General features: G+C 54.3%; 5 protein-coding genes across 5 annotated transcripts; 2 read left to right on the plus strand and 3 right to left on the minus strand.

Annotated features, from left to right (window-relative positions):
• Nucleotides 1-757: 757 nt before the first annotated feature.
• Nucleotides 758-1,877, plus strand: A1O3_10501 (uncharacterized protein; the record flags this gene model as incomplete). Its single annotated transcript, XM_007740591.1, has 2 exons — nt 758-1,301; nt 1,648-1,877. 2 exons carry the CDS (start codon nt 758-760, stop codon nt 1,875-1,877), a joined length of 774 nt encoding a protein of 257 aa, XP_007738781.1.
• A 519-nt stretch (nt 1,878-2,396) lies between these two features.
• A1O3_10502 (uncharacterized protein) lies at nt 2,397-3,215 on the minus strand (the record flags this gene model as incomplete). The annotated part of the gene is made up of 1 exon (XM_007740592.1): nt 2,397-3,215. One exon carries the CDS (start codon nt 3,213-3,215, stop codon nt 2,397-2,399), a length of 819 nt encoding a protein of 272 aa, XP_007738782.1.
• A 1,855-nt stretch (nt 3,216-5,070) lies between these two features.
• A1O3_10503 (indoleamine 2,3-dioxygenase) lies at nt 5,071-6,698 on the minus strand (the record flags this gene model as incomplete). Its single annotated transcript, XM_007740593.1, has 2 exons — nt 5,071-6,082; nt 6,193-6,698. The coding sequence occupies 2 exons, from the start codon at nt 6,696-6,698 to the stop codon at nt 5,071-5,073; spliced, it is 1,518 nt and encodes a 505-aa protein (XP_007738783.1).
• A 1,621-nt stretch (nt 6,699-8,319) lies between these two features.
• Nucleotides 8,320-9,660, plus strand: A1O3_10504 (uncharacterized protein; the record flags this gene model as incomplete). The annotated part of the gene is made up of 3 exons (XM_007740594.1): nt 8,320-8,548; nt 8,617-9,018; nt 9,104-9,660. The coding sequence occupies 3 exons, from the start codon at nt 8,320-8,322 to the stop codon at nt 9,658-9,660; spliced, it is 1,188 nt and encodes a 395-aa protein (XP_007738784.1).
• Nucleotides 9,661-9,765: 105 nt separating this feature from the next.
• On the minus strand, nt 9,766-11,495 carry A1O3_10505 (uncharacterized protein; the record flags this gene model as incomplete). Its single annotated transcript, XM_007740595.1, has 2 exons — nt 9,766-10,903; nt 10,957-11,495. The coding sequence occupies 2 exons, from the start codon at nt 11,493-11,495 to the stop codon at nt 9,766-9,768; spliced, it is 1,677 nt and encodes a 558-aa protein (XP_007738785.1).
• Between the last annotated feature and the right edge of the window lie 840 nt (nt 11,496-12,335).

Below are 12,335 nucleotides of genomic sequence, written 5' to 3' on the forward strand. Positions count from 1 at the left end.
CGGTGGTTGGAATCGGAGGCGAGGCGAGGTTGAGTTTCCCTGCTTCAAGTTGGAAGTTGGCGGTGGAATGGAAGACGCCCACCGTATATGCCGTATATGCCGCCCCATGCGGACAAGCGCCGGAACTGCAACAATCAAATGTCCGCTCGGGAAAGCTGCCGTTGGGGGAGGGCGTGCTATGAATAGGCATCATGGAACATCGCCCGCAGCCATGGACATTCTTCATTCTTCATTCTTCACCACTACCAACTGCAGGCACCTTCACCCACCGACTGGAAGCCATTGCAATATATGAGACTTGCCTCATGTTGTACCCTTTGAGAAGCTCCAGCTCTAGCTCTAGCTCCCTCTTCTACATTGTCCTCTTCCCTCCCTAGTCCCGTAACGTGCGTGGCCGAGACCTTCTATCTCCGATGTCGCCCGCCAATCACAATGCGCGCGGCTGAGTTAAATTCCCCCAGAAATGCTGCAGCCTGGAATGAGCACAATCTTGATACAGCTGGTTGGAGACACAAGTCAGGTCGTATCCTTTTCAGGAAAGGTATCGTGCCTTAGACCAAGGCATCTGTGTTTTCTGCCACGATGGCGTTCAAGGTACGGATATATTGCAATGCATTGACAACCGGCCGAACCCAATTCTGCTACTACAGTACTCCGTATAAGAGGACGAGTTCTCCTACAGATACAGCATATCTCGTTCTATCCCATTGATCAAGAAAACACTCCTTTCAACCAACCTGCCCATCAACACGCACCCATGGCTTTAGCATCTCCCAAAGCGACCTCCCTCCGCGTCGGTGTCCTCCTCATCCCACCTGTTCAACTTCTCGATGCCTCTGCCATTGACGTCTTTGGCATGCTCAGTCCTGATTACCTCACATCATGCGGTCTGCCGCAGCCGCTCCTCGATCTGGCCATCAAAGTATCCATTCACTACATCAGCGCCTCCGGGCCAGACACCCACGCCGAAATGACCTCTTCCGCAACACTGCCAGTGACTGACTCATTGGACTCCCCGGCGGTACAGCCTGGTCAGCTGGATACATTGCTCATCCCTGGTCCAGACCCAAATCTTGTCCCGAACAAGGCCGTGCTTGACTTTATCCAAGCACATCAAAAGGCCGAGGCGACGGATATCTTAGTCATCTGTACAGGCAGTTTCCCCGCAGGATATGCAGGATTGTTGGATGGAAAGCGGGTTACAGGTCCGAGGGGACTATTGCCGAAGTTAAAGGAGAAGTTTCCTGCCGCAAGATTCGTGGACAGGAGGTGGGAAAGGGATGGCCGTCTCTGGAGCTCTGGTATGTATTTCTTTCCTCCTTGCCATCCTGTTTATTTCGTGTTGAAGATCTTGAGGCGCACCAGGCTTCTTTCCCACGGGTCAGGCCTGGCTCTAGCCATGGTAATTCATGCCTCCCTCACAACATTGCTCTTCTGGGACACGGTTATCCGCCACGACCCAGCATGCCATCGGGTTTTGACTCTTAAAAGCCAATTGCGATGCCGATCTAGCCAGTGCCTAAATTTCTTTCTACTACACCCTTCCGAGTTCCTTCTTGAAGCTCACCCACTGCCCTTCTCATCCGTTTCTGGCTTCTGTCTCTCCTGTCACAGCGGTATCTTTGCTGATCTTGTCACGCTCTGCAGGCGGAATAACCAATGGCCTCGACTTGACCGCCGCTTACCTACACTACAAGGTGAAAACGGAGCTGGCCGACCTTGTCTGCGCCATGGCCGAAATCGGCGATCGTAATCAGGACTACAACTCCAGCCGGGCGACCACAACGCTCTGGTGGGTTTGGCTGATTGTTAGGTCTCTGGTCGCAAGCAAAAGCAAAGCCAAGGACAAAGGCAACAAGGATGGAAAGTCAGTGTAGATGAAAGTTCTCCTCAAGATACAGCATATCTCGTTCTGTCGCATTGCCCCAGACAACACTCCTTTCGATCAAACCTGCTCATCAACACGCACGCTCTAAATTCATACTCTGCGTCCTCTTTGCTCGCTTTCGTCTGCCACGCGCACATCATGAAGGTCGCCAGCCTCTCCTCCTCCGGTGACTTTGCATCCGGAAACTCCCCCAGGCCCTCTTCTGCCTTGGCCTCCTCCAGCTGTCGCCGACTTCTAGGACGAGAGCCAACACCATGCTTCTTCGAGCCCACTTTCCAGGCGTTGCCCAAATTTGGCCGCCGAAAACTCTGTCGATATCGGTCTCCCATCCAGGCACATCATAGCGGCGCCGGCGAAGGCAAGTGACGAAGACTGCGTCAGAGAGGGTGACTCACCAGCAGCTGGGTTTCAGCTGAGTTGAAACCTGAAAACCTTGAAATGGCATCAGGGAAGGCTCCTTAGCCGTCTATCCATTCCAAGATCAAGATACCCTCCCTGAGCATGCTGGTCACTCCTCCCCTGCCATGCTTGATACTTCGGCATCCTTGTCTTCCTCCACCTCCCCTCCAATTCCGTGTCTTCCACCTGTCTCCTTTCCTATGTGTGCGAGTGTCGACGACGCTGCCGGTAGTCGTGTTTCTGTTCGTGTTTGTGTGCTCCTGTCGGTTGTGTATTGCTGGCCTGTCTTCTGCGCCGCTCCTGCGGACTGCTTAACCAATCTAGGCAATGCGGCAACTCTCCCTCTTATGTCGCTTCCACCACCCACCAAAATTTGTCTTATTCCTGCTCTCGCTTGTTGAGGAGCACGATATGCAGGTGGTGGCGGTGCATGGCGCTGCAGGGCGTCAAGGACATTGGTCGATCTGCCCTGGCTCGGACCTGATTGCGCGAAAGGGAACTTGTCTGCCCTAGACTTGGTGGCTTGGAAGGAGGAGACTGGACGGTCCAAGTTGTCGGAGGCTTCTGTGGCATTGGTATGGCCGTGAGCCAGGATGAGGAGTCCTATGTAGGCCTCGACCTCATCCGCGGTGTAATGCCGCAAGCCAACACCCGGGCGGTGCACCCACGCGCCCCTGTCCCACAGATTGCCTGATGACATGTTCTTGGGGTACTGCTTTGCTAAAAAGCTCGCTGGCACTGAACTCGTTGTTGTTGGTGATCGTGCCTGAAATGCGCGGTTCAAGGGTGTGTGAAACGGATGGTGGTCAGGTCGCCAGAATTTCTGCCTGGTGGTGACGGGGAATCGGCCCAGCACCTTCACATCCAACTTCAGCCGGCCCTTGAAAAGTGAAGACAGACACAACCACTCGAGCAGGCGAGCCACCATGCTAGAGGAGTGCCAGTGAATGTGTCTCACTTTGCGGACTGAGGGAGCATGCTATTCATCGCAACAGGCCGACCCCACCACCATGTTGAGAACAGGATACTTTATGTACACCAACGCCGAGATGGCATCGGTATATGATTTCGTGGTCGATAAGTCACGGGTGATCTTGGGAACGGCGGCGCGGAGCGCTGAAGATTAGGGTGCAGAGGCTCCGAGGGTTGCGCCATTTGGAAGTTGAAAAGTATAAGGCTTAACCCCTGTGCGTTGGAGGCAGTTGGAAGTTGTGAGACACGGTGGATGAGAGATTAGGGAAGCCTCGCAGCCGTGTCTTTGCAGGACAAACCCCCATGAGTAGCTCCAGTAGGGAGCATCTAGGTTGCTGTGCTTGCATCCCATGAACGGCCCGTTCTCCATGGGTCTGGGTCTTGCCTGGAAGCCTCGGCCATGATCGGCCTGTTGAGGAGCAAAGCCCGTTTGTCACAATTGTCCGCTGCCAACTGTCGATGTCTGTTGTTGTGATAGTTGTAAAAGCAAGGCTCGAGGACGTGCCTCGGAAGGGGCCTGAAAGGTTATTCCCACCAGATATGTCATATCATTGGCGAATCATTTCCTGCCTGTGCCACGCTTGACGAAGTTCTCGACCATCTCCGGTACCTGTGATTTCATCTCGTTTGCCTCAATCCGCCGACGCTGCAGTGGAAGTAGAGAAGGTCACCGGGGAAATGGAGGCCAGCACAGGAGACCCCGTGGGGGAGCGCCAACGCCCCCGTCCACCTAGACTTCAAAGAGTTTCCAGTAACCACGCCTGGAAACTCGGCCTGGCGACCCGGTGAGATGGCGAATGTGACTGGGGTTTAGTTAGCAACGACCAAATGGACCAAGAGAGAAAGAGGTAGGATGAACCAACCGGATATCCATTGGAGATGGGACACGCCACCATAGTATCTTTGTTTGTATACCGGACGGCGGGAACGCTCTGCTGATGCTCTGCTGATGCCCGCAGGCTGTCATCATTCATGGCTACATCAGATGCCAATGTAGCTCAACCGGTCCAGACCATCGGGGGCTCAATCCGACAAAGGAGTTGAACGATATGCAGAATCATGTTGGAAAGCTCTTGAAGGAGTGTTGGTGTCAATCATGGTGGGTTGATTTGCTTGATTTAAAGTGATATCCCTAGTCTAGCTGATTAGCTTAGGTATGATCTGGAATATGGCGAGGTGAGGTGAGGTGAGCGCTTACAATGATTGTGCTGATCTTCACGACAAGACCTGAGTGCTTCTTGGTATGCTTATACCTGTTCCTATGAAGGGCTACTGCTTTGTCTGCAGTGCAGTAGCGCAAAAGGTCTATCGGACTGATGTGACACTGTTGTGTCGTTGCTGCAGGTGCCCCTGTGTGGCAGGAAGAAACCCATGCTCGACGACGACGAGAAGCGCGACAGTTGGATTTGGAGGAGGAAGAGGACAAGGGATCCGACAATGAAGCAAAGATTCGATGAGATGATTGATATCGCGATGGAGAAAAAACAGATAAAGGAAAGAAAGAAAGAAGAGAGAGAGAGCGCGAATCGCGGTCGCAAAGGAGAACTTTATATTCCTCACAGCACCGCCAATTCACTGAAAGTGAATACGGCTACGTCTCTGCATGGCAACGCCACTCAGCTCTGATCTGGCGTGACAGTATCACCCTCACCCGCACATGACCAGCACTTATACACCGTACATATCATTGTGATTCATTGTCACTCCTCCATCAGGCTGACGAGCCATGTCGGTTCGACAGACGCTATTGGTGGGCGATAAAGAGCGCGAGGCTGGCCATAGAACATACATAGATGCAATCCACCCTTTTCTCACGCACCACGTTCGATGCAGTACCGCTTGACCTCGCGGTCCAGTTTCTCTCTCTGCGTTGCAATATTGTCCATCATCTCGCTGACAACCTTGCCTTCCCCAGTTTCAATGTCTCCCTTGTCAATGACGTCCTTCAGTCCACTGTCTCGGTAGACGCTGTCCATGAGGTCCATGACGGCGAACAGTTGATTGGGCAACCATGTAACAATGGGGCTGCCGCCGGTGGCCGTTGGATGCGAGGAGCGCTTGATGATATACTCCCGGGCAAACAGCCAGTGACGCCAGCGGAAACTGCGCACATGGTCGAGAAGCTTCAGGTAGAGGGTTGGCAGGAGAGCCGAGTTGGCATCGTGTTGACCGTGGCCCGTGCAGTATGCCTTCACGCCCACCTCGGCGCTCTTGCTCATCACCCAGGCCAGAAACTCGCGGTGCGGCTTGGGGCGGTACGATCGGAAATCCCGCAAGATCTCCGTGAGCGGGTTCTGCGGCATGGGGATCTCAAGCAGGTGGTCGAGCAACGGGATAATACTGTCGTTCGCCCCGGACTCGCCGCGGAAATAGAGCGGCTTAGAGTCTCCGTAGCGGGTACCTTGATAGATCACACCGTTCGGGAACATGGATTGCGACGTGATGCCAAAGATGAAGGTACGGTAGGACAGGTAGTCTTTAGGAAGAGAGTGCGTCCACATCTGTTCCATGTGGGCCTCGATGCGTGTCATGGCGGACAGCATCGTCTGGAACGCAGCCACGGCGGCGGTCGTATCTTTGGCGGATTCTTCTATCGTCGAGAGGAGACTGACTGCGCCGGAGATCAAGGGTCCGGTTTCTTGTACCATGTGCACGTGGGTGAGGATGAAGCCGGCCTCGGAGCTGGCTGGGTCGAGTCCACGCTCAAATGCACGGATGAGGCGGATATTCTCGTACACACCGGCGCCAACATTGGGATTGACGAGCCAGTAGTTGTACAAGGCGTAGGAAGCTGCGTACGACATGAATGGTGGGAGGTCGAGGCTAAAGAAGCCATTATGTAAGTATATGGATTCATTGGAGGCACGGCCTGACAGCGTGACCTCCCAGTCAAGGACAAATACAAGGAGTAGATTAGCGGTCAGGGTACTTACATGTCAGCTGCTCTAACCAATGGTGCCGCAATGCACTGTGGCAAGACCGCTCGACCCAGGCCATAGCCAGCATCGTGGTCCCTGGACCATGTCTCCCAGCAGGGCTCCAGTAGATATGCGCTGGCAAGGAAACTGTAGTCCCGGAAAAGGGCGGTGATTGCCTCGAGATCGTATGCATCCTCAGTACCAGCCTTGATGCGCAGGTCGTTGATGTGAGAGCTCAGGTCCGGCAACACCCCCGAGTCGATCAAAGCCCCGAGCTTGAAGGTCGCGAGCAGACCAGGCGCACCATCAGCTTTCACTATGGGCATGTCGTCTAGAACATTGGAGACGGCGTCGAATTGTGCAGGCAGGCGCCGGAGAGGCGGACGACATGGTAGAAAGCCTGTTGCGGCGGTGATGGTGAAGGGGTCAATAGAGCGAGGAAGGGTCGTGGCATCGCACTGGATATGAGGGAAGAGGGTGGAAAGAGGTGGCAGAGGTGGGGACTCGCCGAGATAGGCCATGATTGGTTCAGGAGAAGGCAGCTGATGGCCCGTTGCTCGTGTCGGTGTTGGTGTCTACTCTCGCTCCAGATTCTCTGACAAAATCTGGACGGGAAGGTGTATATATCATCGTGGCCGGAATTAAAACCGGCCACGACCCTATCCACCGAGTCCAGCACGATAGGAGAAGTGCGACAGCTTCAATGGGCCGTGTCCACCGCATTCAAGGCCTAGAGGACAGCAATGCCGCATAGGAAGATGTCTGCGACGCATTTAATGGCTTGCATGGTCGTCGGCGGGAGTTGCAGCCTTGTCTGGCATTCGATCCATAGGAAGATGGTCCGCCGGACAAACGACTCTTCTGCATCTGATTGACTCCACCGAGTGTTATCTCTTGGCTGAAACAATGATTTGTTGGTTTTCCCCCTATGCTCCTTGCCAGTATATCCATGTTGTTGCTGTGGGATCTGTGGTGTTGGTGTTGGTGAGCTTCCGCGCAGCACTGGCCACGGTTGAAGCCAGGCACAGCGAAGTGCCACTCATCAAAGGGCGAGGCAAGGAGATGCCCACTGCTGGCCCCTCCCTGACGCTCCTGTTCTTAATAATTGTTCCCTTCGAGGCCGGAATCTGATACGCACTGGCAGGACGTCTCGAGGCTGGCCCTGTTCTGATTGGTCTGGCCGGAATTGCTGCGGCCTCGCACGTGACCGCTGGCAGAGGGCGACAGAAGAGTGGCCATGATCCTTCAGCGCGGTAAGTAGTACTCGTCGGTCCTTGTTTGGGCGTGAAGAGGTCAGGTTGGCGAGGCTGGACGTGGCAGAAGAAAATCTCGAGCTCAGAGGGGGCTCTGGAAGGATACAGCTACATAACCGAGTGAGGAGGTAGTAGTAGTAAAAGCACTCCGTACTCCGTATTTCGTTAGACGCTTATATGTTCCGGGGTCAACATAGTCACGTGAAAGCACGTGATATCTACACGTGACTGTGAACTCTTGTAACCCTAACCCTAACCCTTACAGTAGATCGGTGCATGTATGCGCCACGTCTTGATATCAGATACCTTCCTTGTGTCAGTCGTATCTTGGGTCAAATGCTATTTTATCTTCTCAAGTAAGTCAGCCTCACATGGGAAGGTTCATGATGATCCACATGCGCCCATGGGTACATTACTAGCGATGATGGAGGACTATGAGCTACGTCCGCGGATCAAAGATGGTTCCCAGGAATTGTGGCCGATTGAAAGTTTTGTTTCTTGATCCCAATCATACAACAGTTGTCACGCAGCCGTTCAATGACAACACCATATACCATAACTAATTTGGATTTATAGCCATCTCAACTTCCTCTTATTATCCTCGCTGGTTCGGATGGAAGATTGAGAAATCCCCTAGATACCTCGTCTCTACAGAGGCACGGAGTTATCCTAGGCTTGTGCTCACTCACTCGAAAACGGCCGCGAATATGGACGACATTGGTCAGCGACGAGATCACGCAAACGAACCGGTCCATGGCGCTCTCATATGCTGTACACAGTATACAGTATATAGAATACAGCATGAGTATAACCTAGTCTCATCGATCGAGATCTTCCTTTGTCCAGACGTCGTCACCCTCGATCTCGATCATCCAACTTGAACACTGGCATGGCTTCGCAGCAAAAGATTCGGGTGGGCCTTATCGGGCTCAATGCCCCGTACACAGATATCCCGACAGGAACCAACTGGGCGGCGCATGCTCACTTGCCATACCTACGCCAATCCTCGAAATACGAGCTGGTCGCCCTACAGAACAGTTCGACGGAAAGGGCCCTCCAGGCCATCAGAGCGTATGATCTGGATCCCGACAGGGTCAAAGCCTACGGGACACCGGAGGGTAAGTGAGATAACATACACACACCACTCGTCCGGAGGTACTTTCAATAACATGCCAAACCCTCCCAGACCTCGCAAACGACCCGAATGTTGATCTCGTCGTGTGTAGCGTCCGCGCCGATCGGCACGGCGGCGCCCTGATCCCCAGCATCAAGGCGGGGAAGGATGTTTATGTCGAATGGCCCATGGAAGCAAACCATGCCAAATCCAGGGAACTGACGGACCTAGTCAGGGCCCGCGGCGTCAGAAACGTGGTCGGCATCCAGCTCGGATATACGCCCCTCCTGACCAAGATCAAAACTCTGATTGCGCGCGGAGCCATCGGCCGGCTGGAAAGCAGCACGTTTCTACAGACCACCGAATACAGTGGCTCGGCCGTGCCGAGTCATCTCACCTACCAGCTGGATAGGAAAGTCGGATCGAATCCCGTCACGGTTACGTTTCCGCACGCTCTGGAAATCATCACGGAAGGTAAGCAAGTAGTGTTCTCGGGGATCAGCATTGCAATCTTGATCTTCTCGGCTGACTTGAGGGCGTTTTGTTCTATCCACGACAGTCCTGGGCATGGTATCGTCCCACCAATCCCTGCTCGTCAACCAATACCCCGAAGTCGACGTCGTCGACCCGGCCACGAGAGAAGTGGTGGAAAAGGCGCGCCCGAATGACGTGCCGAACCAAGTCGTCTTCGACGCCGTGCTGGAGTCCGGCGTGGTCCTTACATACAAGCTGCAGAACGCCGCCACCATATCCCCAGGGGCAAAGACGGCGAACGATCATGCCCGTCTGCCCTTCCTGGAGTGGCGCATTTTTGGCTCCAAGGGGGAGATACGCATCCAACGCTTCAAGACCTGGTCGATCAATGCGGGTACGGTGAATGATGAGTGGGAGGCCAACATCTGGCGATCAGAAGATGGGGACTGGCTGGAAGTCAAGGCCGACCCTGACGAGTTCCAGCACCTCCCGATTCCGGCGAGAAACATCGGGAGGCTTTACGAAGCCTTTGCTGCCGGGCTGGACGCGCAGAAGGGAAAAGAGGTGTGGTATCCCGATTTCGAGCATGCCTTAAAGACGCACGAGTTGCTTGACGACATGTACCGGAAGAATGGATTCTAAAGGAGCCTCAGATCCGTCATATTCCTCGTCCCCCTTGTGAAACGTCGTTGAATCCATTACATGCTAAAGTCCTAAATCACACTTTTATCCTATGGCTCTGCCCCTTTAAAAGTTCTTCCTCAGGTCCCATCCAGCGCCCATCACCCTTGCGGTAGCCAATAATATCGTTGCGGCTGCATAAGCGCAAGCTGTAAAGACGATGAGACCCCAATACTCCCCATTGCACGTGGTGACCAATTGTCCCGCAATGGGGATCCCCGTCAACGACCCGAACGATACCAGGGTGTAGCAGGTCGCATAGTATCGTCCGTAGTTCTCGACCCGGCACAGCTGGCCAACGCACACCGGCGTCAACGAGATACCCGTTCCCGAGGCGAAGCCAAAGACAATGGCATACACAATCATCAGCGCCACCGACCCGCCAGCCGGCAGCCACAGCGCCAGGGTCGAAACAAGACACAGGCAAATTGTGACCACCATGGCATTGAATCTCCCAAGTCTGTCAGCCACGAACCCGGGGAGATACCGTCCAAAGCAGGACCCGACGTTTAGGACGGCTATCAGCTGGTAGGAAAAGTTTGTCGACACGCCGTGGTTCAAGGCGTAGCTGCTCAGGTACGTCAAAGGAATGAAAAGACCCCATTCGACGAAAAATACCCCGGAGGTGGTCAAGGCAAACACGGGATCTCTGAAGATGCGGAAGTCGGGCAGGATATTTTCCTTGGTAGCCTTGCGGGCTGGCAGTCGGGATTTGATGAAGAGGTTGGCAACGATCAGTAAGACCAAGTTGATGAGTCCACAGACCCGGGTCGACCACGCCCAACCGATCTTGGGGAAGAGGGCCTGCAGTGCCAGTGGGAAGACGATCCCGCCCAAAGACCCTCCGGCAGCCGCTAGGCCGGTGGTTTGCCCTCTCTTGCGGAAGAAAAAGTGCCCCAGGGACGCGACGGATGGGGTAAAGACGAGAGAAGTGCCTAGCCCACCCACGATGCCGATGACGATTAAGAATTGCCAGTACTGATGGCAAATTCCCATCAGCAAATGTGTGGCGAGCATGAGCACTGACCCGCTCAAGACGAGCCACCGCGGTCCCTTCGCGTCGAAGATAGGGCCGATCTGGATCCCGCAAAAGAATGACAGGAAGGCGTAAATGCCAAAGATCCACCCGATCGTACTCTCCGTGTGATCCCGCAGTTGATGCGTGGACAGGTACGCTTGATATGTCCCTAGAGTGTTCATCATACTATTCCATGTCAGCGGATGGTTCATCAGACCTCGATTGGAAAGACCACTTACCCCAAAGCGGACATGAGACCGCAGAAGGACCCGAGCACACAAAGCCATGCCTCACGTCCTCCTTCCGGATACGAGTTGCCGTAAGCATCGGTCGAGACCCGGCTGACATTGGCGAGGTGACTCGGCACGTCAGCTAGGGTGGAAGCAGAAGTGGAAGAAGACGAGCGCCGGAAATGCGTGGAACCAGAGGGCCCATGGCTGTGAGCGCGTTCGAGATCACAGCAGTACGACGTGAACGGTGCGGCCGCAATTGAAAGGGCGGTGTTTTGCCGTGATCCGGGGGCGGGGCGATGAGGGATTGAAGACCCTTCCGCAGTCGACGATTTCTCCTTGAGGTCCCCTGGCGTGGCTAGGACGTTAAGTGTCTGCTTAGTGTCTTCGTCCCATGAGTGTTTCTCGGAATCCAGAGAGGGTCTGGTCCTATCCAATGGTCGTAGCGGTTGCTCGTGATGAGGGACGCCTTGGTCGAGACGGCTTGCGTCCTGAGGTGACCTCAGGGAAGTTCCGTGTGACGGCTGAACAGCTTGGTGGAAGACCATGGACTGAAAGATCAAGTAGAAGTGAAACGGTGAGGCACGCGTAGATCCTGGTGACCTTCGCTCCCTGATGTGTAGTTAGTTGCAGTAAGGACTGTAGGCAGGATGTGGGCCAGAGGAGGGCTATTTGAAGGAAATACAACGTTTCTCGAAAACGGCCTGGCCTGCGTCAGGGAAAAGGGGCAACACGCTGGAAGAGAGGGCACCGCATCATCTTTCGAACAACCACATTTGAAATTTGAAGAGCGTGTGTACGGAGTACGTTTGGGGAAAAAAGGGCGAGCTGCGGTCAAGTCCGCGAGTGCGAGTACGAGGGCGAGGGGAGGGCTGTCACTGTCGGTGGCGCAGGCAGGCGACGGGAAAGAGAAGGATTGGGGGTGGTGGGTGGTGGGGGATGCCCGATGTCGCAATCCTCGCACCTATGTACGAAGGTGACGGACACACAGCAGGGAAGAGGGAAGAAAAGATTGAGGGCTGAGCTATACCTTCGTACATCGTACCACCTCCGCTTCCAGGCTTGGTAGATACCGTACCTATCAGGCCATACGCATTCTCCGCATGTACGGAGTACTGCGTACCTACCCTGGGTGTCTGTACAGTCAACGCGGGGCAACGCGATATCAAGTGAGTTGTAGCCCATCATCGGTGCATGTCAACACGTATTCGTTTCAAGATCGTGCTTCTACAATCCGAGAACCTGGAGTCTTTCGCTTGGAGAAAGATCGTCAACTTCATGTTTCTAGCCACTAACCTCATCAAATTGTTCCCGCCTTCACGCCTGGCTTCCTGTCATTCTGCATGGGTTGTGCCCATGATGCCGAATTAACACAAGTAGTTCCCAAA

Source organism: Capronia epimyces (genome assembly GCF_000585565.1).
Source record: "Capronia epimyces CBS 606.96 chromosome Unknown aczIQ-supercont1.12, whole genome shotgun sequence".
Lineage (NCBI taxonomy): Eukaryota > Fungi > Ascomycota > Eurotiomycetes > Chaetothyriales > Herpotrichiellaceae > Capronia > Capronia epimyces.